Here is a 20315-nt window from a genome sequence, read left to right on the forward strand (position 1 = left end):
CGTGTGCCTGTAATCCCAGCTACTCAGGAGGCTGAGGCAGGAGAATTGCTTGAACCTGGGAGGCAGAGGTTGCAATGAGCCAAGATGGTGTTTCTGCACTCCAACCTGGGCGACAGAGCGAGACTCCATCTCAAAAAATAAATAAATAAATAGATAAATAATAAAAACTAAAAAAAAATTTTTAATTAGAATAAAAATTAAGGCTAGGTATGGTGACTCACGCCTCTAATCCCAGCACTTTGGGAGGCTAAGGCAGGAGGATTGCTTAAACCCAGCATTCAAGACCAGCCAGACAAGACCCCATTTCTATGAAAAACACAAATATTAGCTGGATGTGGTGGTACATCCCTGTGGTTCCAGCTACTCGGGAGGCTGAGGTGGGAGGATCACTTTAGCCCAGGAGATTGAGGCTGCGGGGAGCCGTGTTCACACCCCTGCATGCTAGCCTGGGCAACAGAGTGAGACCCTGTCTCAAAATAAATAAATAAATAGTAAAATAAAATAAATATTAAAAATTTAAAAATACACTACCATCCCCACCCCACCTACTTTTAGGATTTCTTGAAAGGCTGAGTAAATTTCAGGACTTTTTATCGTTTTCAGCCTTGGGAGTGAGTTCTTTGCAAGCTATTCTAAGCGGATAGGCACTAGCCTCTAAGCAGGGCTCAGAAAGGCTCGGAAAACTTTCGAAGATAGATAGAAACTGAGATGGGGCCGGGCGCGGTGGCTCAAGCCTGTAATCCCAGCACTTTGGGAGGCCGAGACGGGTGGATCACGAGGTCAGGAGATCGAGACCATCCTGGTCTACACGGTGAAACCCCGTCTCTACTAAAAAATACAAAAAACTAGCCGGGCGAGGTGGCGGGCGCCTGTAGTCCCAGCTACTCGGGAGGCTGAGGCAGGAGAATGGCGTGAACCTGGGAGGCGGAGCTTGCAGTTAGCCGAGATTGCGCCACTGCACTCCAGCCTGGGCGACAGAGCGAGACTCCGTCTCAAAAAAAAAAAAAAAAAGATAGAAACTGAGATGGAGCTGAAACCTTAGGGGCCATCCTGGCCATACCTCCCTACACCTCAGGCAGGTTTCCAAACCTCTCTGCGCTGTGACAGATGGGATAAAGTGTAGTAGGGGCAAGTCTATGCGAAGACCATCTGCCTGCAGGAATCCCAGAGCGGGAGGAGGGAAGAGGCCAGCGGGGTGAGGTGGCTCTGCCCGTGTGCAGACCTCCACCCTACCTGCTCCAAGGCCCTGCGATCTTCCTTCAGACCCTGTTTCCAGCCATCCCCGGTGGATGCAAATACAGCTCTGGGCTTGGAAACCCAAGTCACACCACGCCATACTCATCTGTGTTTACAGAAAGCAAGATAATTATTTACAAGAACAGAAACATTAAGCGAATACACTTTTAAATACACCAATACATCAGACAAAAAGAAAACAGAAAATGCTGAGTGGAAAGGGGGCATGGTGTCCTGTCCCCATGCAGGGTATTGCGGTCAGCAGGTTTTTCCCGCTACCCAGGATGTTCTCTCACCTTGTTCTCCGCTGATGAGCAGACCCTTCCCAATATTCCCAAGCCTGCTTTTTCCATGAGTGAACCCAAGTTAAGAAAACAGAGCTTTCTTCCCAGACCACTCAAGCCCCTGAGCCAAGTTATATCAGTACCCAGAGCTCCCTGGGGCCCAGTTCTCAAAGCCTTTTCCAGAGACGTGTTCTGGGCAGTGTGAGTCACGCAGCTCCCATCCTTGCGGCCACAGAGGACGCAGGCATACCCGGCCCCCACCTCCTAGCAAGTCTCTCCTTGCTCATTTTGGGAAGCAAGACTTCTGCTTTGTCCAGAATCGGAAAGGCACAGAAGGAATCTTTAGTCCTCGCTCTAGGTCTCCAAAAGCTGGTCTGAGCACTAGGGATGAGTCAGTGACAAAGTTCTTGACAACCGGTGACAAACGGAGAACAACAGGGACAAAAAGGGGTGTCTGAAAACACTCGAGTCTTCTTACATTTTTGTTTTAAAATTAATATTTCTTTAAAATAAAATGATGGTCACTGACATTGGATGACTTTTTTTTTTAACGTCCTTACTTGGCAAAACTGAAAGTTGGCATCTCTGGTCCCTCCTCAAAAAAAAAAAAAATATTTTTTTTTAATAAAAAGTCTGGGACCAGGCTGGGAGGGCTAGTGGGAGGGTAGGGGGCGAGGCAGGCAGGGATGGTTAATGGGTAAAAAAAAAAAAATAGAAAGAGTGAGTAAGATCCTACTATTGGATAGCACAACAAGGTATTATGGTCTATATATATATGTATTTTTAATACAGATATTATAGTCAATAATAACTGTATATTTGGAAATAACTTAGAGGGTAATTGGATTATTTGTAACTCAAAGGATAAATGCTTGAGGGGATGGATGTCCCATTCTCCACGATGTGCTTATTTCACATTGCATCACAACATCTCATGTACCCCATAAATATATACACCTACTATGTACCCCAAAATGTTGTAAGTCTGGGACATACTGTGGTAGATGGCACACCACAAAAGAGAGTAAGAGCAAGTCCTAGGGCCAGAACCACAGACTCAGAGTGAGGAGGGCACCAGAGCAGCGGTCCAATCTCTCTTTGAGACTTAAGGATGCTAGAACATCCCTCAGTGACAGAGAGCGCCTTCCCTCTGTGCATAGCGCTGGCAGTTAGGGAGTGTTTCCTTGTACTGTGGAGAAACCTGCACGTGCTTTACCTGTACCTATGCCTGGGACCACCTAGAGTGAGGCCTTTCCTTTTCCAAGGACAGCCTTTCACCTGCGGAAAACAGCCTCCACTCCCCACTGCTTCCCACCCTGACTTGCACAGACAGTTTGTTTGCTGTGCAGAAGCTCTTTAGTTTAATTAGATCCCATTTGTCAATTTTTGCTTTTGTTGCAATTGCTTTTGGCGATTTCATCATGAAATCTCCGACCATGCCTATGCCCTGAATGGCATTGCCTAGATTTTCTTCTAGGGCTTTTGTGGTTTGGAGTTTTACATTTAAATCTTTAATCCACCTTGAGTTAATTTTTGTATAAGGTATAAGGAAGGGATCTGGTTTCAATTTTCTGCATATGGCTAGTCAGTTCTCCCAGCATCATTTATTGAATAGGGAATTCTTTCCTCATTGCTTGTTTTTGTCATGTGTCAAAGATCAGATGGTTGTAGGTGTGTGGCCTCATTTCTGGGTTCTTTATTCTGTTCCATTGCTCAACATGTCTGTTTTTGTACCAGTACCATGCTGTTTTGGTTACTGTACCCTTGTAGTATAGTTAGCTGAAGTCTATCTGCCCCTTTGCTTCTCCTAACCCCAATCATTCCTCTTGTGATGTGACTTGCCCAAGATCATGTGGCTAGCAAGTGAATCCAAACCTAGTTCTTTCAGGCCTGGCCCAGTGCCCTATCCCTAGTTCTCTAGGTGGGGCAGTGGCTTGGGGTTTTCCCTTCATAAGATGGTTCTGGCTATTGGAGACCAGTTGGAAAGGTAATAAAGAAACCCAAGTAGAAAAAAAAAAAAAAAAAAAAAAAAAAAAAAAAAAAAAAGCAATATACAAAAAAAATCAATGGGATCCCAATCAACATGTATATATCTGCACAGAAAAAAGTCTGGAAGGAAATAAGCCATAATGATCATGGCAGTCATCCCTTGAGCTAGACTAATATATCATTTTTATCTTATTTTTCTTTTTCTGTGTTCTCTTGTTTTTCTACAATGAGCTGGCTCTTATTTGTATAATAGAATAAAATCATGACCATTTAAGATTAAATCAGAAAAGTAAAATTAAAGTCATGTGGCCAAGACCCTGCTTCCCAGCTGTTTTCCAGTGAACAAGCTCGAGGGGAAAGGGGAGTCTGAGAGTCTAGAAAAGGTAGAGCATCCCAGCCCCCGCCTGTGCACCTAGACTATCTGCTGGGAAGAGCAGGCCTTCCCCCGCCCCACGCCAGGTCTTCTCAAGCCTTGCTGCACCCCACTCCTAACCCCAACAGGCTCCTCACCCATGACATGGAAGAGAGGAACAGGGGAAGCATAAAAGAGGGTGCAGAAGACAATGGCTCACCTCCACTGGATCCCTTACCCAGCACAAGGCATTCATACTGGTTTATAGATGGGGGGATGTAACATGCATGGAGTGTGATAGCGCCAGGCCCAGACTCAGTCCCCCGATCTTAGTCCTTTGGGACTCCAAACAGAGACTCCAGACCCTGCTGAGACAAGGCTATTGCTAGAGAAGAATGTGTTGGGGCCATAGGTCACCAACACCCTCTATACCACCCCTCCAGTTCGGCTCCCCTTGGGCCCTCTGTGGCACCTGGAAGACCTAGGCACATGGTCACTGCTCAGCCAAGCCCTGATTAGAATAGGGGGCCCTGCCTGGGTCAGAGTTCAGAATGACTCCCCTAAAGCAAGGACTAGTCCAGACTCTTCCATCATGTAGCCCCTGGAAAGTTGTTTCCCTCCTGGGAACTCAATTTCCTCACGAATAAAATCAGGGCGAGGAGCATTTGACAGTGAGTAAGGCCGGGCGCGGTGGCTCAAGCCTGTAATCCCAGCACTTTGGGAGGCCGAGACGGGCGGATCATGAGGTCAGAAGATCGAGACCATCCTGGCTAACACGGTGAAACCCCGTCTCTACTAAAAAATACAAAAAAAAAAAAAAAAAAAAAACAAGCCGGGCGAGGTGGTGGGCGCCTGTAGTCCCAGCTACTCGGAAAGGCTGAGGCAGGAGAATGGCGTAAACCCGGGAGGCAGAGCTTGCAGTGAGCTGAGATCCAGCCACTGCACCCCAGCCTGGGCGACAGAGCAAGACTCCGTCTCAAAAAAAAAAAAAAAGAAAGAAACATACCCTACCTTCTAATGAAAAGGAATTACTAACTCCTTAGTAATATTAGACACTTTTGGCCAGGCGCGGTGGCTCAAGCCTGTAATCCCAGCACTTTGGGAGGCCGAGACAGGCAGATCATGAGGTCAGGAGTTCGAGACCATCCTGGCTAACACGGTGAAACCCCGTCTCTACTAAAAAATACAAAAAACTAGCCGGGCGAGGTGGCGGGCGCCTGTAGTCCCAGTTACTCGGGAGGCTGAGGCAGGAGAATGGCGTAAACCTGGGAGGCGGAGCTTGCAGTGAGCTGAGATCCGGCCACTGCACTCCAGCCCGGGCGACAGCGAGACTCGGTCTCAAAAAAAAAAAAAAAAAAAGACAGTGAGTAGACTGGGTGGTCTCTAAGTTTCTTTCCAGTCTTAACATTCAGAGAGTCTGGGACTGACGGGTGTACCCTGCTTCCACCCAGGGGAGGATAGAAGCTTCTCATCCGCCCTGCCTCTCTGGCTGGCTGTGGCCCCAGGTCCCTCAACGGATGGCCTGGGTTTGAGAGAAGTCCCAGGCGCGTGTTTACGTGTAGTGGAGTCCATGCACTTGTACACGTGGGGTGTGACTGTGTGCAGGTGAGGCCAGGAAGTGGGGGGTGCCAGGAAGACAGCCTCCCCATTTTGTTTTTGTCACAGCCACAGTCTCCAATTTACTCACCTTTCTGAGGATTCTATTTCTTTCCCCTCCAGAATCCCAGCTTCTCCCAGCTCTGCCTACCCACCTACCCACCCCTCACCTTTTCTCATTATTTTGTCTTCTCCACTCCTGCCTCTATTTCAAGACCCATCTTTGTGTATTTTCCTCTGTCTCTGTCTGCCCTACAGATAGACCTGTCACCTAGGGGGGCGGTGCAGCTGTGGCTTGAATGATTTGTCTGTGCCCCCTACATGTTCCTCCCTCAGGAGCCAGCCTCCTCCTCCCTGGAGTCCCCGGGCCTCTTCCAAGGGTGGCCACAGCTCTCAGAGCCCAGTTCGCTCCAGACAGAAATGAAGATGGGCTCTCATTGAACAATGACAAACTGAAATCATTATTCTGCCAAGAACTAAATGAAAAATAGGAAAGCCTGACGTAGCCATGATTTGTTAACATGACATCGCCTCTCAATGCGATGCACAAATTTTAATTAAAATCTCAGGAGTGATTTTGGAGCCCTTTATAGTGTGCCTCTGGGCTCTTCCAGGCTGCCCTGGGGGAAGGGCAGGGCCTCTTCATCACAGGGATAAAGGCTCAGATAATTGTCCCTAAAGGATTGGGAGGTTGGGGGAGCCGGGACAGCTCAGGCTAGCACTGCCTGTGAAGTCGGAGTCTTAGAGTGCACATGGTCATTCCCAGCTTCTCCCTACTGCTCTACCCATTTTACAGGTGAGGAAACCAAGACCAGGGAAGGTTTGCCAAGGACCCACCCATAGCAAGGATGTGTGTTTGGGCGGGGTGGGAGTGTGTTCTGGGTACTTGGAAGGTGAGATTCAGCCCAGGAAAAGTTGTGGAAGCTGAGGGGAATGAGCATTCAACCAGCCCTCTGTGTAACAGGAACCTCCAGTCCGGGAGCATTGGCTAAATTGAGGGTGAGATGAGGAGAGAGAGGATTGCAAGAGCAGAAATGCAAACGCCCTTCTTTCCTGCAGCCACTCCTGGAGCTGGAAAAAGGCAGTTTGGGAGGACAGTCTCTGGGCCCCAAGCCCTGCTCCTCCTGGTTTCTCAGAGAAGAACCTGAGAAAATTCTCAGTTCCTCCAGAAAAGCCCAAGTCCACTGAGGCAGCCTGAGGAGAAGAGAAGGGCTGAGGGACTGGGCCAATGGCTGGGGTTGCACCCTGGCTTCCTCAAGGGCTGACGGTCCTGCAGGGGATCCTGGCCTAGGACCACTTGCCCTAGTTTGGGGCACAACAGACAGCAGAGGAAACTGGCTGGTGTGGGGTCGCTGGGGTGAGGATTAAGTAAGGAATGAGCAGACAGCATGGGGTGGACTGCAAGCTGAAGCCCACCCAAAGACCCACAGGCTGGCCTCGGAGGCTGATCAGCAGGGTCAGTGAGCACCTCCAGCTGGGGCCGCCACCTCCCACGGTGAGGCCTGGAGCAGATCTCACACTCCCTCTGCCCCTGGCCCCACCTGAGAAGTAGTGGCAGTTATCATATGGTCCTGCTCTAGGACCGAGGCGAGGATGGAGGGAGGCCAGATGCATGCAGGAAGTGTCTGGGAGCCATGTCATTGTGCTCCTCTGCCTGTAGGATCAGGAGTCCCTTGGAGTAAGAGGACCATCCCACAGCATGGAGTGCCCACCCCACCCCACCCATTCCAGCACCCATGAGCCCATCAGCCAGTCCCACTGATGCTGCCCTCGCCCCACCCACCATCCTGGACTCACCCGCAGAGCCGGCAGGGAGCTGACCTGGTCCATGGTGAGCGTCGCCTCCTTGTAGTACTTCCCAGGAGGGCAGAGCTTCAGGAAGGTGTCATGGATGCTGAGAAGAGAAGCATGAGGGCCGTGTGGCCGGCAGAAGGAGACCAGCAAGACTGTCTTCTGCTGCAAGGGGTGGGGGTGTCTCTTTGAGGAAAGAGACTCGGGGTCGACTGTAGAAAAGGCAGTAATCAATAATAATAAAGCGCAGTAATAAATATGTCTTCTAGAAACATCCCTGGACCCTCCAGTGTGCCAGGCACACCATGTGGGATGCAAAGATGAGCCAGGTGAGAGGAAAGTTAGGTGAATATGCCCTGTAGCCAGCAGCACACTCTACGAGGGTTTGTCGTAGGATGTCAGAACTGAAGGGGCTTATGTCCAGTCCCTCGGTTACAGATGGGGAAGCCAGCAGGACCTTGGGGAAGCCAGGGTCCACACCTCTGGCCATCTGCCAATTTCCATCCTCAACCCGAGAAAAGAGGTCACTTTGTGGGCCTGAGTGAGCCAGTATTAGAACCCAGCTGCCTGCAGCCAGCAAACCACCAGCCTTGCTAGGCCACTTGACAGCAAGGTTGGTCCTAGGACATCGTGGACTGAGTGGTCTTCCTAATCATCCCTGTCAGCAATGTCTCTGTCTATAGGATCCCATGCCAGTCAAAAGGATTTTGGTTATAAGATACAGGCAGAAGGTGAAATGGCCATGTGATCCCTGAGAGTAAGGGGGTGGGAGGGAGCTCTGCCTCAGGCTGAGAGAGGTTGAGCCCTGAACCTGGGTCCCTGTCCACCAGCAGGCTCTTAGGCCTACAGGTCCAGCAACCAAGGCAGCCTGTGGAGGTGAGACAGTGGTGCCCTGGGGCCCAAGAGGCCTGGATCCCAGAACCTGAACTGCTGTGGCAGGGCTGTGTGACTTCGGGCAACCCACTTGACATTTCTGAACTTTAGTTTCATCATCTGGATAAGGGACGAGAATGATACCTCTCTTGGAGGTCTGTGGCGGTGGGGTGGGGATTCAGTGTGAAGGAGGCTGAAGGGTTTATGTGTTTGCGTGTAAATGGTAGATGGTGGGTGGTGGGGTCACCACAGGCTGGTTAAAAACACTGTCTCTAGAGCCAGACAGATTTACGTTGAAATCCTGACTCTGCCACTTAATAGTTCTGAGGCGTCGAGCAAGGTTCTGAGTCCACCTGAGCCTCAGTCTCCTCCTCTTTGCAGTGGGGGTAATAAATCTTCCCCCACACACTCCTGAGGATTAAATGAGGGGAGATGTATGAAACGTCAGCGCAGTGTCTGGTAGGTGAGGGTATTTGTGTTACCCGGGGCCTCGGAGGGGATACCCAGCCTGCCCCCTCTCTGTGTTTCTCTCCTACACTCCAGGTGCCCCTGTGCCCGTGGGCTGTGAACAACCCACACCTAGACTGTTACAGTGGGAGCCCACCACCCTGACCCAGACCTGCTCTCCCCTTTCTTCGTGGTTCCCTCCATGCTCCAAAATTACCCCTCCCTCGTTTAGTCCTTTCCTGTTCCTCTCCTGTCTGCCATCAAACCTCTACTCTCCTCCGAGTGCTAAGAGGCCAGCAATGCCATGAAAGGAGTCTGTACGCAGGAGTGAGTGACTAACAGTCCCCTATTGACATTCCAGGGCATGTGGTTTGTTGACTCAAATGAGGCTCTGATTGGTGGAATTTAGGGACATGTAACTAAGTGAAGACCGGGTGCAGCGGCTCACACCAGAAATCCCAGCCCTTCAGGAGACCGAGGTGGGAGAATCGCTTGAGCCCAAGAGTTTGAGACCACCCTGGGCAATATAGGGACACCCCATCTATACAAAAAAAAAAAATTGAAAATTAGCCAGGCATACTGGTGCGCACCTATGGTCTAGATATTCGGGAGACTGAAGTGGGAGGATCACTGGATCCCAGGAGGTTTGAGGCTGCAGCCAGTTGTGATCCCACTACTGCACTCCAGCCTGGGGTACAGAGCGAGATTCTGTCTCAAAAAACAATAAAAGCTAGGTGAAGAATTTGGAGAGTGATTTTATGAGTGGAGACTCAGAGGTAGAGCAGGAGGCAGGAGGCTCTCCCAGGGCTCTGACGATGGTGGTAGGTGGAGGCTCCCCACCCTGCCAGCCACACACTGTTTCACATCTCACTGACTAGAAAAATATCCTTCAGATCCCAGCCCCAGGAGAGTGGAAAGAAACTATGCTGAGATTCTGTGTGCCCACTGCACTCTGTGCCCTGGGAGGCTGATCTCTACTGACAGCGTTCCTACCTCCCTTGCCCTTCGGCTTAAGGGAAGCTCCAGGAGGACTGGAGGTATGAGGGAGGGGTGGGGAATTTACCCTCCCTCTCCCCCCAGCCGCACACGACTCTGCAGTGTCTGTGTTCCCACTGTCTCGGGCTAGCAGCCAGCTTCCGCAGCTCTAGCTCTCAGCTGGCACCTCAGGCCTGAGGCGGTCAGGGCTGGTCCCTGGGTGGTTCCCTGGGCCTCCTTCTGAACAGTTCCTTCACTGCAAAGCACCTTCACAGACCCCGCTGAGTGTGCCACCTGTTTCCCGCTGGGATGCTCACAGATCTATCTGGATCCTATTTCTCTACCTCTAGCTATGAGACCCGAGGCAAACCGCCAGATCTCTCCGAGCACGCAGGCCCAAGTTCATATCTTGACTCTGTCCAATGGGGAGCCAACCTCCTTCCAGTGTCATTGTGCAGACCCGGGCTAAGGTGTGACGGATGGGAGCTGAAGTGGCGTGTGGTGTTCATGGAGAGCACCATGACTGCTGCCTTGACCACGTAAGGGGCCTGAGCTGTCACTAGGGTCTAGGGACTGCCCATGTTTGGGAGGTAGCAGAAAGCAGGGTGTGGAATGGGTTGGGGGAGAGATTCTCCAGGAAGGTACTGAGGTGGGTGCTGGGCACCACAGGTCAGCCAGGAGGAAGAAAAGCCATCAATGCTGAAGTGTCCAGTGGCCTACAAGGGGCGAGGGTCCGGCCAGGTGCAGTGGCTCACGCCTGTAATCCCAGCATTTTGGGAGGCTGAGGCAGGCGGATCACTTGAGGTCAGGAGTTCAAGAGCAGCCTGGCCAACATGGTGAAACCCCATCTACCAAAAATATAAAAAATTAGCCGGCCATGGTGGCATGCACCTGTAATCCTAGCTACTCCGGAGACTGAGGCAAGAGAATCACTTGCATTCGGGAGGTGGAGGTTCCAGTGAGCTGATATTGTGCCTCTGCACTCCATCCTGGGCGACAATGTAAGACTCCATCTCAAAAAAAAAAAAAAAAGGGTCGAGGGCAGTGGGAGCAAAAAAAAAAAAAAAAAAAAAAGGGTCAAGGGCAGTGGGAGTGGCCGGCCCCAGTCAAAAGGAGCATTTTGTCACTGTCATTGTTAGAATTGCTGGCTTGAGGTGATAGAGAGCAGACCAACTTTCAATAAGACCAATTTTCAACAAAAAACAATGTTTTGTTATTTTTTTAAATCCCTAAGGCGATGCGCAAGTGTACTCGGGCTCCTGCCCCCACCATGAGCACCACTGGGAGTGCCCGCTCTGGGTAGCCAACTCTCACGGACATTCTTCATGTTTCATGCCAATCTTGCAAGGAAGGGCTCATTGTTTCTTTTACAGATGAGGAAGCTGAAAGTCAAGCAGGTAAAATAATCTGCCTAAGGTCACACGGTGATAAATGTTAAAGCCAGAGATACAAACACCAAAGCTCTTTCCCCAGGAGGCACCAGGGGCTGCCGAGGGACAGAGAAGAAACTCCCCGGCCCTCGCCACCCTCCTGTCATGACAAAGCCTCTGTGCTGGGTGCACTCACACACATCATCTCACTGAATTTTCCCAACAACTCCCTGCGGGAGAAGTGGAGGGGACATCATTTCTGTAGATGCGTAAACTGAGGCTCAGAGAGTTGAAGGGTTGTACCTAAGGTTATACAGCTGGGAAGAGATAGAGTGGAGGACTGAACCCTAAACCAAGTTCTTCGGGCTGTGCTGCCCACCCTTCTTCCAGGTGAGAGACTTGAGTCGCCCCCCTGTAGAGTCCTCTGGGGGAGGGTGCTGGTGGGGTGCCTGCCTGGAGTTGGTGCCTTCCCAGGCTGCAGAGTGGGCAGGCTGCCCATAAATGAATTGTGGCTGCATCTCGGCTGCCACAAAATGTTCTCCTCCTCCAAATATGGATCAGCTGGCTCTAAATGGAACCCTGAATTAATCACTAATGGACTCAAAAGTCAAAGCCATTTGAAAAACTCACACGTTCAGTCTGCCAGCAATCCAGCAGCCTCGGCCATGGCTCCCTTCCACATAGCCCGGAGAGGCAGGAGGGGCTGTCTGCAGGCTCAGGGGCCGGCCCTAAGACGGGGTGGAGGTCACTCCGCTGCTGACTCTCAGTGGGACCTTGGACTCGCCAAGTCCCCTCTCGGGCCTCAGTTTCCCTTCTGTGAAATGAGAGTCACAGCATTCCCCGGCTCCCTCCAGTTTAGGCACGCTATGACTCTAGGTTTTCGTGCCTCTCTCTGGCATCCCATTTACCCCTTTGCCTCTGAGACCCTCTAGCTTAGTAGTTCTCAACGGGGTCCCACGTAAGAATCGGGTAGGGAGTTTGTAAAAGGATCTGCCCTCCCCACTCCTTGAGGTTCTTATTCAAGGCCAGGATACAGCCCTAGGCACCTACAGGTTCTACAAGCTTCTCAGTATTTCTACTGTCCCAGCAAGATCAAGAACATGACAAGCCTGAATTCCCACTCCTCAAGCCCCAGCCTGGACTCAGCTTTCTGGCTTCACCCCCACCCCATGGGGTCAATAATCCTTTGCTCTATGGTACTGCCTGCAGATAGTAGATATTTTACAAATGGTCCTTCTTTAGCCTGAAAATATGGCTTTTAGTTCCCTGATATACTACTTGCAATCTGTGTGGGCTTGAGGAAATTACTTCATTTCTTTGAGCTGATTTCCTCATTTGCAAAAAGTAGGGATAATAATACCATGATAATAACAGCAGCCACATAATCTGTGCTTACCCATGTGCCAGGTATTGCTCTCACAATGACAGATTTGATCTTCTAGTTGTCCTAATAACAACCTTGTGAGATTAGGTTCTGTTTCCCTCAACTATTTTATAAGGATGGAAACTGACGCTCAGTGAGGGTAAGAAACTCCCCCGTGTTTGCACAGCTACTAAGTGGAAGAGCTGAGCCTCAAACCCAGGTCTTTGGCTTCCAGGAAATAAACCTGTAACCACTCCACCTGCTGGCCTTGAGGTGCCTGTTAATGGCCAGGACAGGGCCATGGAGTCTACAAAGTGTTGGAGCCTCCAGAGGTGCTAGGAAGAAAGAGAGACCCCGTGGCTGGGTCAGCCTGGGCAGAGGTTGGGAGCAAAGCTTCAGGCTCCTAAACCAGACCCCGCCCCACCCAAAAGAGTGTCAGAAACCATCCCAGGCGATGCAGAGTAGTCCAAAGAGCTCAGGCTGGGCCAGGCTGACCTGCGCCTGAGACATAGAGGTCTGGGCTGGAGTCAGGCTCTGCCTTGCCCAGGAAGCCACATGGGCCCTCTTTGGGTCTGCAGGGTCTGCAGTCACTGCCAGAAGGGCCTGGGCCCAGAATAGGCATCTCAGGAAAAGGCTTCTTCTGGGACAACCAATTTAACCAGAATCAGAGAGCACTGCCCCAATGCTAAGGTGGAAAGGGACCTTGCTTTTGCTGAGATCAAAAACATGTGAAAGGAAAGTCTCATAGGCTGGAAACTTAGGGTGAACAGACCTCTTCTTGGAGGGCCAAACCAAAGCAGCCCTGGATCGGGAAGGTGCTGGCTCCAAGACAAGTCTAGCACATGAGGTCTCCCCCCACCAACCCCCAGGAGGTGCCATCTACAGATCTGGTGACTAGGCCTTTGTGTCCTTATGCAAGTCACAGATAAGAAGGTGGGAAAGTGTTGGACAAAGCCAGCCTCCCTGCAAAGGTTACTTCTACTTATTGGTCTCTTGAATACTTTTTTAACTGGCTAAGTCCATCCAACTGTACTGCCATGGACCACATTTCTCTATGATATTCATAGGAAAATCACAAGATACTGTCAGAGGCCACAGTGGAAAATCATTCAAAAGTGACCAGGGCTTCATCTGGCTCAACTTGGCCTTGGCAGCCCAGGATGGCCACTTTCTCCCTGAGTATCACTTGCCTCCTGCTCCCTGAGCCAGAGCAGCTGGGCATCCATATCACAGCTGTCCCCTCACTTTACAGACAGCACACCCACACCAACCCTAACGTATTCCACTCCCCAGGGCCCTCCAAGAAGATAAGCTATTATCAGTCTGTGTGTCTGCTTCCAGAGATACTCTCCTGTGTGTGTGCATGTATGAACAGCCCTTTATTTCACAAGAGCAGTAGCAGCCTGGATGTGCTGGTCTTGTTTGCCAAAGTAATACAGTTAAATAGATTAAAAATGCAAATAGTACTGTGAGGCTTACAATCAAAGTTACTAATGCTCTGTATCCCACACCACCTCTCTAACCCTGCTCTCCAGAGGCAGCAGTTTCCAAGCGTTTTGCTGTTTCACTTGGTTTTTGCTTAACATTTATATGGTACTTCTAAATGCTGTGCTAATACTGCCTTTTGCTGTTGTTTTCACTATAGATATTATCTTGTGACCTCTTACTAGAAAAAAAGAGGATTTCTCTATATATACTTCTTTTCCTTTCCCCAACCTCCCAATATAAAACAATTTTCCTGAATGAATATTCAGTGTTTATAATAATGTTATATATTATATAGGCATTATTCAAACATTGCTCAAGCTGAGTTCCCTAGTGCAACATGATTACATCTTCTTTCTTGAAAGGCTTTTTGTTTTTCCCAGAGTTAATAATCACTTTTGGTTTTTGCTTTGGTTTTTGCGTGACTATCTTTATTTCATCTCCAAACTTTCTGCAGAACTAAGTACCTCTCAATATGGTATCTAGATAGATTCATTTTATCTTCTTAGAGACACCACTCCTGGAACCCCTGACTCCTTAATTCTAATCTGAACTGATTGCCTTACAAGCCGACTGTCCTGCTGTCATCCTTCAGCTTCCCTTCACTATCTTCCTTGTAATTCGTTTTGCCTCTAGGTTGAAAGCCTTTGTTTCCCTGATCCTGGGTCTTCTTTTTTCTTGGTTTACTCACTAGTTTTAATGAAGTACATCTCCCAAAAGCTTCCTAAGAAAAGGTCCATAAGAAATGATGTTTTAAATTTGCATGTCAAAAAGTATTGTTATCCTGCCCTCACTCTTGATTAATGGCTTAGCTAGAACTTATCTCTAGATTGAAATTTTTTCGTTAGAATTTTGAATGTGTTTAGCCACTGTCTTCCAACGTAAGTCCAAAGCTATTCTGATTCCTGATTCTCTGTAGTCTGTTTTGCTCTCTATGGAAGCACTCAGGATCTTCTCATCATCTCAGGCAGTCTGAAATGTCATGATGACATGACTTAGTGTATATAGGCTGTGTTTTATTTTTTCCTCAAATACCTGGTGTCCCTTAGCTTTCGATTTATACTTACAGGGAGGCTCTAAGATGCTGACCAGAAGCTCACCCTGCTCTTCATCATGCTGGTGGCCCTGAGTCAGGGGCCTGTCTGGCTCCAGCTCTCCCCAGATTGTTAGCTCCTGTCTTCTGCTGGGGCAGGGCAGGGGTGCCAAGTGGATTGCAGAGAGAGAGAAGGAATCACATAAGACTTTCAGTCCGCCTTTCTGTTTTCACCTGATCCTGCATCCTGGCATTCGGAGGTTCCTGAGCCTTTCTGGGTTCTCGATTCCATCATCCAACCCCTGCAGGCAAATTCTTTCAGCTTTCTGTTCAGCTAAGTCTGTGTCATGGGTCTATCTGCTTTGCACTTTTAAAATTTTTGTTGACCTCTCTCGTTTGCTGTCATTGCTTGTGTTCTCTTTGTCCTTATGGGTTTCTTTCTTCTTCTTCTTCTTCTTCTTTTTTTAATTCCTTTACTCTCCTTTTAGTAGAGGAAACAGAGGTCAAAGAAAATGCTCTATTCTCCATATAACTGGAAGCCCCCTGAACTTTGCTTTCTTAACTTAATAATATCCCTTGGAGATGGCTCTATATCAAATGGAAAGCTCTTCCCCTCCTCTCCAAGGGCAGTCTTCCCCGGATGGATGAATCAGCAATTACTTCACCTGTGTCCTCTTCATGCAAGTGGAATGGCTGGGTCAAGGTGTACTTCTCATTTTTTAACTGGGACATTTCAGCATCTCCTGCCTTCACTGGTCTTCCATTCTTCAAAGCTCTTGACAGCTATTCCACATTCTCAGCTGCTCCCCAGGTTGTGGTCTCCTGAGTATGGAGACTCCCCTTGGTTTAAAGCAGCAGAGAGCTCTCACTGGTATCACCTTCCCATTTGAGCATTTCTGCGCTGCTGCCCCTGGCCTCACCAGTGCTTCTCACTCTGTCTTACTTGAAGGTGTCCAAGTAACAGGAGTTGGACACTTTGCCGTCCACTCTGACTTCCTTATGCAGTGGTATCCCCAACCTTACCACCCCCAGCGCTGACCCACACTGGCCTTCAAGAGTGGGAGCCTCCTGAGCAGGAGCTACCCCAGGGGCAGGCACAGGCCCCTCATGCTCAGGAGTGGTGCTGTCAAGAGAAGGGGCAGGCCAGAAAGAGCTTTGAGAACTGCTTGTTAGAGAAGTTTGCACTGAACCATGAACCGTGAACTGTGAACTGGAGCCTTCCCTGGCAGCACTCACCGGGATCCCCTTCCCCAGCAAAACACAGAGCCAAACTGTGCTCTTCTCAGGGGAAAGGTACCTTCCATGGGGATGGAAACAGACTGGAAACAGGATCTGGGAGGAGGTCATCTCAGGGCCTGGGTGAGAGTTTCAGAAGGGAGGCGTCCCTGAGCATGGCTCGCTTCCAAGGAAATCTTTCTCTGAAGGCCAATGCAGAACAAATGAAAATGGAGGATCGATGTTCAAGAAAGAGCCTGAACCCCTCCCATCCTCCTCTCACTCCTCTCATCTGCCACCCCACGCTCCCTCCTGGCATATAGGAGGAGCCCCAGGGGTGGATCCATGAATGCCATTTGAAGCCCCTGGGGTGGAAAGAGGGACAGGTATGGCCATTGCTGAGAGTATAAACTGGTGCAACTCCTTTGAAGGACAACATTGTCATACCTATCGAAGTTCTAAAATGTAGGTGGGGTGCAGTGGTTCACCCCTGTAATCCCAGCACTTTGGGAGGCTGAGGTGGGAGGATCACTGGAGGTCAGGAGTTCGAGACCAGCCTGGCCAACATGGAGAAACCTCATCTCTACAGAAATAACAAAAATTGGCCGAGCGTGATGGCAGGCACCTGTAGTCTCAGCTACACAGGAAACTGAGGCAAGAAAATTACTTAAACCAGGGAGGTGCAGACAGAGCAAGACTCTGTCTCAAAAAAAAAAAAAAAAAAAACCCAGAAGCTTAAAAAAAAAAAAAAAAAGATACAGAACAGTATGAATGAAATAAATGCAACAGTGTGAATGGGGTAAAAGGAGGATAAATGTGTCGGCCTATGTATGGAAAATTCTTCCGGAAGGCTAGATAGTAAGAAAAGCCAACAGTGAGCAGAGGTGGCCTTGAGGGAAAAGGATAGGGAGGAGAGAATGTAGACATTTACCTTTCACTTAGAACTTTTACACTATCTGAATTTTCTTTTCTTTTTTTTAAAAAATTATACTTTAAGTTCTGGGATACATGTGCAGAACATCCAGGTTTGTTACATAGGTATACACGTGCCATGGTGGTTTGCTGCACCCATCAACCTGTCACCTACATTAGGTATTTCTCCTTATGCTATCCCTCCCCAAGATCCCCACCCCCCGTTATGCCCCAGTGCATGATGTTCCCCTTCCTGTGTCCATGTATTCTCATTGTTCAACTCCCACTTATGAGTGAGAACCATTATTTGAATTTTCTAGCCATGCTCGCAGATTTTTTTTTTAGATTTCATTTTATTTTTATTCATGTGTTACTTTTCAGAAAATTTCAATAGAGGTTATATGGGTAGTAGGGTATGGGTCATTTGGAGTTATGTCATTTTTTTAATATTTAAAAAAGTGAGTGAATATTATTTTCAAAAGGGAAATAATGTCACCGGGTGACAGCCCTTGGTTTCTGTAGCTCCCCGTGCCCTGGCCATCCCCCATCCTCGTTTGTGCCTGGAGAGTCTTGCGCTTGTGACAAAGTCGTTACCTGCCACCCCCAGACCCTGAGTGGGAAATGTGGCTTCCATGTGGTGACGGGGGAGGGTTAGTCCAAGCGGAGATGGTGAGAGGGAACCTTCCCCCACCTTCCCCCGAAAGTGTCTTGGTGAGCTCCTTTATTCATCTAACAGGTTTTGTTGGGCACCTGGCTTGGCCCAAACACACACACACACACCCCTCTCACACTGTTCACTCTCCCCACAGCCCCACGAGAAGGGTATTTGGCCACCTCCACGTTGAATGAAGGTTCTTCCCCATTGGACAGGGGTCTGCATGATAACAGGGAGCAGGGCTGCTCACCATCCCACCTTCAGGGCCTCCAGGGGCAGGCACATCACAGGCACTGGAGAGAGGGCAGGGAGGGAGGGAGAGAGGGAGGGAGGGAAAGCAGGAAGGGGAGGGAAGGGAAGGAAGGCTAGGCTTCAGTCATGCATCCAAGTTCACCCAGCCAGTGAACAGCCAAAATGGACTTCAGACCTAACTGCCCCCAGTCATTTCCTTGTTTTCCTCCTTATTCCAAAGAGGTTCTGTCCAGCTCCATGATCCTCTGAAGAAAACTCACCTTGGATCCCAGTAAAGGGTTAGCAGCCTAAAGCCTGATGTCTCATTCAGCTCCAGTGGGGCTCTGTGGATCATGGCCCTCCCATCCCTGCCGGCCCTGTCCCAGCCCCATCTCCAGGACTGTGTAGCTCTGAGCAGGGACCACACTCAGGGACCAGAACTGAGGCTGTATTAGGGCAAGAATCCAGTTCAGAGGGAGGAGCTGGGAGAAGGAAAGAGGGGAGGGGCCTCTACTCACCACAGAATTTCATTTCTGGTCAGGAAGGTCAGGGCCTGCAATAAATCACAAAGAAGTGATGTGTCCACTCCATTCATCCCTGCTGTGGCCCCTGGAGAGTGGCGCAATTCAGAGGCTGGGGAGGAAACGCCCATTCTTTTTCTGCACAGCTAGGGAACCCCAGGCTGAGGCGGATGCCTGAGGTGGCAGCTGGAGAGGAAATGGTGCTCTTTCTTACCCCCAAGTCTCTTACAGCCCTGGGAAGGAGGGCATTGGCACAGATGTGGAGAGGAGATCAGACACAAGAGTGAAACTCTGGGCTCTGGAGCAGGAGACAGATGGAGGAAGGCGACCTCAGAGAACTCATCTGGGCCACATGGGTGCAGATTTAGCAAAGACAGGGACCACCACTACCCCGCCTGGTAAACTCTAGAGCAAGCTTGTCCAACCCTCAGCCTGCAGGCCACATGCAGCCCAGGACAGCTTTGAATGGGGGCCCAACACATATTTGTAAACTTTCTTAAAACATTATCAGAATTTTTTGTGATTTTTTTTTAGCTTATCAGCAAACATTAGTGTTAGTGTGTTTTATGTGTGGCCCAAGACAATTCTTCTTCTTCCAATGTGGCCCGGGGAAACCAAAAGGTTGGACACCCCTGCTAGAGCTTCAGGAAGGAATTTCCCATTCATTCCACCTGCTTTAGAAAGCTCCCACCTCTGCCCAGAATCCCCAGCCCGATCTACCCACCTGGTACTCTTCCAAGTCCTCCCAGTGCATCTGGTACCTTAAGCATTGCCCCATGCCAACCACACCTTTTTCTCTGCCAGCAGTAGAACCTCAGCCCCAAGGACTCACCAGCTGGGGCACCTCGTTGATCCGGTTGCCGTGGTGACCTACATTCCACCTTCTGCCCATTCCACCTGAGTCACTGAGTTGTCAAAGAAACACGTTCTTTTCATTCCCATTCCACCTGAGCTGCTGAGGTAGCAAATAAGCAAATTATTTTCAATCCCAAAGCTAAGAGACATCAGTCCCCATACAACAAGCAGAAAGGCAGCCCAAAGACAGGGCTGAGAGTCACACTGTCAGCTCAGGAGTCACACTGCCGGGGCTCCAAACCCAGATCCGCCCCACTGTGACCTGGGACAAGCTCTTCAATATCTGTGTGTCTTCGTTTCCTCATCTGTAAGCTGGGATGATAGTCATGGGATTGTTGTGAGGATTGACTAATACAGGGCATAATGCCTGACACATAGTAAGTGCTCAATAAGTGCTAGCTATTTGAACCACAACCTAACTGGGCATGGTGGCTCACGCCTCTAATCCCAACACGTTGGGAGGCCAAGGCTGGTGGATCACTTGAGGTGAGGCGTTTGCTACCAGCCTGGCCAATATGCAGAAACCCCGTCTCTACCAAAAAATACAAAAATTAGCTGGCGTGGTGGCATGCACCTGTAGTCGCAGCCACTCCAGAGGCTACGGTGGGAGAATCGCTTGAACCTGGGAGGTAGAGGTTGCAGAGAGCCGAGATCACACCACTGCACTCCAGCCTGGGACTCTATCTCAAAAAGAAAAAAAGAAAAAAACCTACAACCTGCCAGGTGCAGAAGTGTACACCAGCAAACCTGTAGTCCCAGCTACTCAGGAGGCTGAGGCAGGCGGATTGTTTGAGCCCAGGAGTTTGTGGCTGCAGTAAGCGATGATTATACCACTGCACTTCAGCCTGGGTGACAGAGCAAGACCTTGTCTCTAATAAATCAAAATGAAAAATAATCAAGGAACCACAACCCCAGGACTGTGCCAGGCATGGGGATACAGAAATAAATCAGCATAGATCCAGCCTCAGGAAGTGGCCCAAAAAGTATACAAAAGGGCATTCTACCCCATCCGTCAGGTCTCTGCAGGAACAAAGGGCACCATCAAATCAGGATCATGTGAAAAGGGTCTAACAAAAGGACTCCCCACAAAGGTGTGTTCAGGGTGTAGGGAAATCACACGGATAACACAGAC

At 49.6% G+C, this 20315-nt stretch overlaps 1 protein-coding gene across 1 annotated transcript in view; it reads right to left on the reverse strand.

Moving 5' to 3' along the window:
* Positions 1-19158, reverse strand: part of CIB4 (calcium and integrin binding family member 4) — a 60115-nt gene extending 40957 nt beyond the window's left edge. The window contains exons 1-3 of the mRNA XM_010371272.2: positions 19053-19158; positions 18326-18360; positions 7255-7351 (exon numbers count right to left, since the gene is read on the reverse strand). Of these exons, the coding sequence (XP_010369574.1) occupies positions 7255-7351; positions 18326-18360; positions 19053-19106 (186 nt within the window). The 5' untranslated portion in view covers positions 19107-19158. The remainder of the gene's footprint in view (positions 1-7254; positions 7352-18325; positions 18361-19052) is intronic.
* Positions 19159-20315: the final 1157 nt, after the last annotated feature.

Source organism: Rhinopithecus roxellana, chromosome 17 (genome assembly GCF_007565055.1).
Source record: "Rhinopithecus roxellana isolate Shanxi Qingling chromosome 17, ASM756505v1, whole genome shotgun sequence".
Classification (NCBI taxonomy): Eukaryota; Metazoa; Chordata; class Mammalia; order Primates; family Cercopithecidae; genus Rhinopithecus; species Rhinopithecus roxellana.